Source organism: Nannizzia gypsea, genomic scaffold (genome assembly GCF_000150975.2).
Source record: "Nannizzia gypsea CBS 118893 supercont1.6 genomic scaffold, whole genome shotgun sequence".
Classification (NCBI taxonomy): domain Eukaryota; kingdom Fungi; phylum Ascomycota; class Eurotiomycetes; order Onygenales; family Arthrodermataceae; genus Nannizzia; species Nannizzia gypsea.
Window position 1 is genome coordinate 112,940 of NW_003345196.1, and position 2,082 is coordinate 115,021.

The window sequence follows — 2,082 nt, forward strand, 5'->3', positions numbered from 1 at the left end:
ACGTTGCGCTTGATAAAGGCCTGGTAGTCGGATCGGCCGGTGAAGGCGCTGGGGGCGTGTGGGAGACCCTGGTCGTCATAGAACTTCTCGAAGAGGTACTCGATCTCAGCAGAGCCAGCAGGGCCGGTCATGTTGTAGGCGGAACCATCACCGTCGTAGATCATGTTGGCGAAGTTGGGAGAGCCGATCATGTCGAAGTTGAGGTACAGCTTGACCTTGTGGAGCTCACGGTCATCGAGGCTGTTGACGTAGAAGGTGCTGCCGAGAAGACCGAATTCTTCAGCGGTCCACCAGCCGAAGCGAACGGCGTTGCGGACCTTGAACTTGGTCAGGGCTTTGGCAACGGTCATGATACCGATGGAGCCAGAGCCGTTGTCGTTGATACCTGGGCCGGCATCGACGGAGTCGGAGTGGGAACCAAGCATGATAACGTTGTTGTGGTCTCCTCCCTTGGTCTCAGCAATGACGTTCCAGCTACGAAGCCAGTTAGTATAATTGTGACTATCAATGCCGGGACAACAAATGGCGAGTCTACTTACGTGGTTCGGTTCTCAAACAAGCTAACGACGTTCATGGTGACGCTAACCTTGCCAGCGGCAACGAGGGCAGCAAGAGCATTTCCATCCTCCTGAGAAATAGCAGCAGTTGGGACATGGCGCTTGTCAAGGCCACCAAGGGTTCCAGCAAGGGATCCTGGGGCGTTGTTGAAGATAACGGCACCAGCGGCCTTTGCATCACCAGCCTGAGCGGACTTCTCGCCGAAGCTGCAGATACCACGCTGGACGAGAACAATCTTGCCCTGGGTGTTCTCAGGGTAATCGGTCTATTTGCAGCTGTTAGCTCTCCTACATTCCTCCATACATATACAAAGGAAGTCTAGCACATACAGAATTACAGCCGTTGTTCTTGGCAACAACAAGCTCAGCAGTGAGCTTCTGTGCGGGAGGGCTGTAGGACATGGCCCTGGTATCGTAATCCTTGCCATTGGCACTGATGGCTGCCTCGGCGTGAGACCACAGGTGAACTTGCTCCTGCTTCTTCACGTCGTAGTAGCCAGTGGACTTGATCTCATTGTAGATCCAGTCAATGGTGTCCTTGTGTCCCTTGCCGCCGAACACTCGGTTCTTCTCAGGATGAGCATCGCCAAAGCTTTGTAGCTTCTGGAGACCACCCATGATATCCTTGAGCTTAATCTGGTTTTGCAGGTCATCCTATACATTTGCATCAGCACATAAGAATTCCCCAGGAACATTGTGGTTTTTTGGGCATTTTTGTGGAGTTATAAGTGACAGGGACGGGGACGATCGATCGATCGATTTATTGATACTCACTTGCGAGACCATAGGCTTGAAGGGCCATCCGATGGGGTCGGTGGCAGCAACGCCTTGTGAGATGGTCGAGAGGCCCACGGCCAGGCTCAACAATTGCGACTTCATGATGAATTCTGTGCTCTGCTTAACGAAGGAAAGAAGGGCAGCTTTGGGATGAAGGAGGCTAAGTAGATATGGGATTTCGTCGCTGTCGAAGATCCTGCCGATCTCATAGAAAAGTTGGGTCTGGCACTGCTTAATATATACCAGCCGCCCGAATGCTGAGGTCAACAATTATCATCCCCATCGGCCTGTACCTCTCCCTCTCATCCTATCATGCAATCTCGCTCGGCTCCTTGCGGGACCAATTTCCCATCTCCATGGCCGCAACCTGCCGGTTGTTCGTGATTTCGCTACCTGAGCACATGGATGTGCATCCCAAGAACCCAGAGAAAGAGCCTAAACTTTGCTTCCTTCGGGTTGGAAATCTCTCCACGGGGGATTTGACTCAATATTCTCGCGCGCAAAGTTGAGGCTTGTCTTCTCGTCCCCGCCCCTTCCCCCGCAAGTCAATTGCTGAGCTGGACGCAGGAAAAGCGTATAACTTGCAGGTCAGGCATCCTCCCAGCTCAAGCCCCCTGCAAAGTTGATTTTCTTCCGCTGTCGATCCCTGCAGGCAGGGTTCTCCCCGATGATGCCTTCACTCCTCGCTTCAGCTGTCTAACTTCCTTGGCGGCAAGGGGTGTCACAGAGCGAGATAACGGTGCGACGA

The 2,082-nt window shown here is 53.2% G+C and overlaps 1 protein-coding gene across 1 annotated transcript in view; it reads right to left on the reverse strand.

Moving 5' to 3' along the window:
- MGYG_06635 (aminopeptidase Y) overlaps positions 1-1,436 on the reverse strand; it is a gene marked incomplete at both ends in the record, with an annotated part of 1,702 nt that extends 266 nt beyond the window's left edge. The window contains 4 exons of the mRNA XM_003170601.1: positions 3-474; positions 540-823; positions 888-1,211; positions 1,332-1,436. Of these exons, the coding sequence (XP_003170649.1) occupies positions 3-474; positions 540-823; positions 888-1,211; positions 1,332-1,436 (1,185 nt within the window). The remainder of the gene's footprint in view (positions 1-2; positions 475-539; positions 824-887; positions 1,212-1,331) is intronic.
- Between the last annotated feature and the right edge of the window lie 646 nt (positions 1,437-2,082).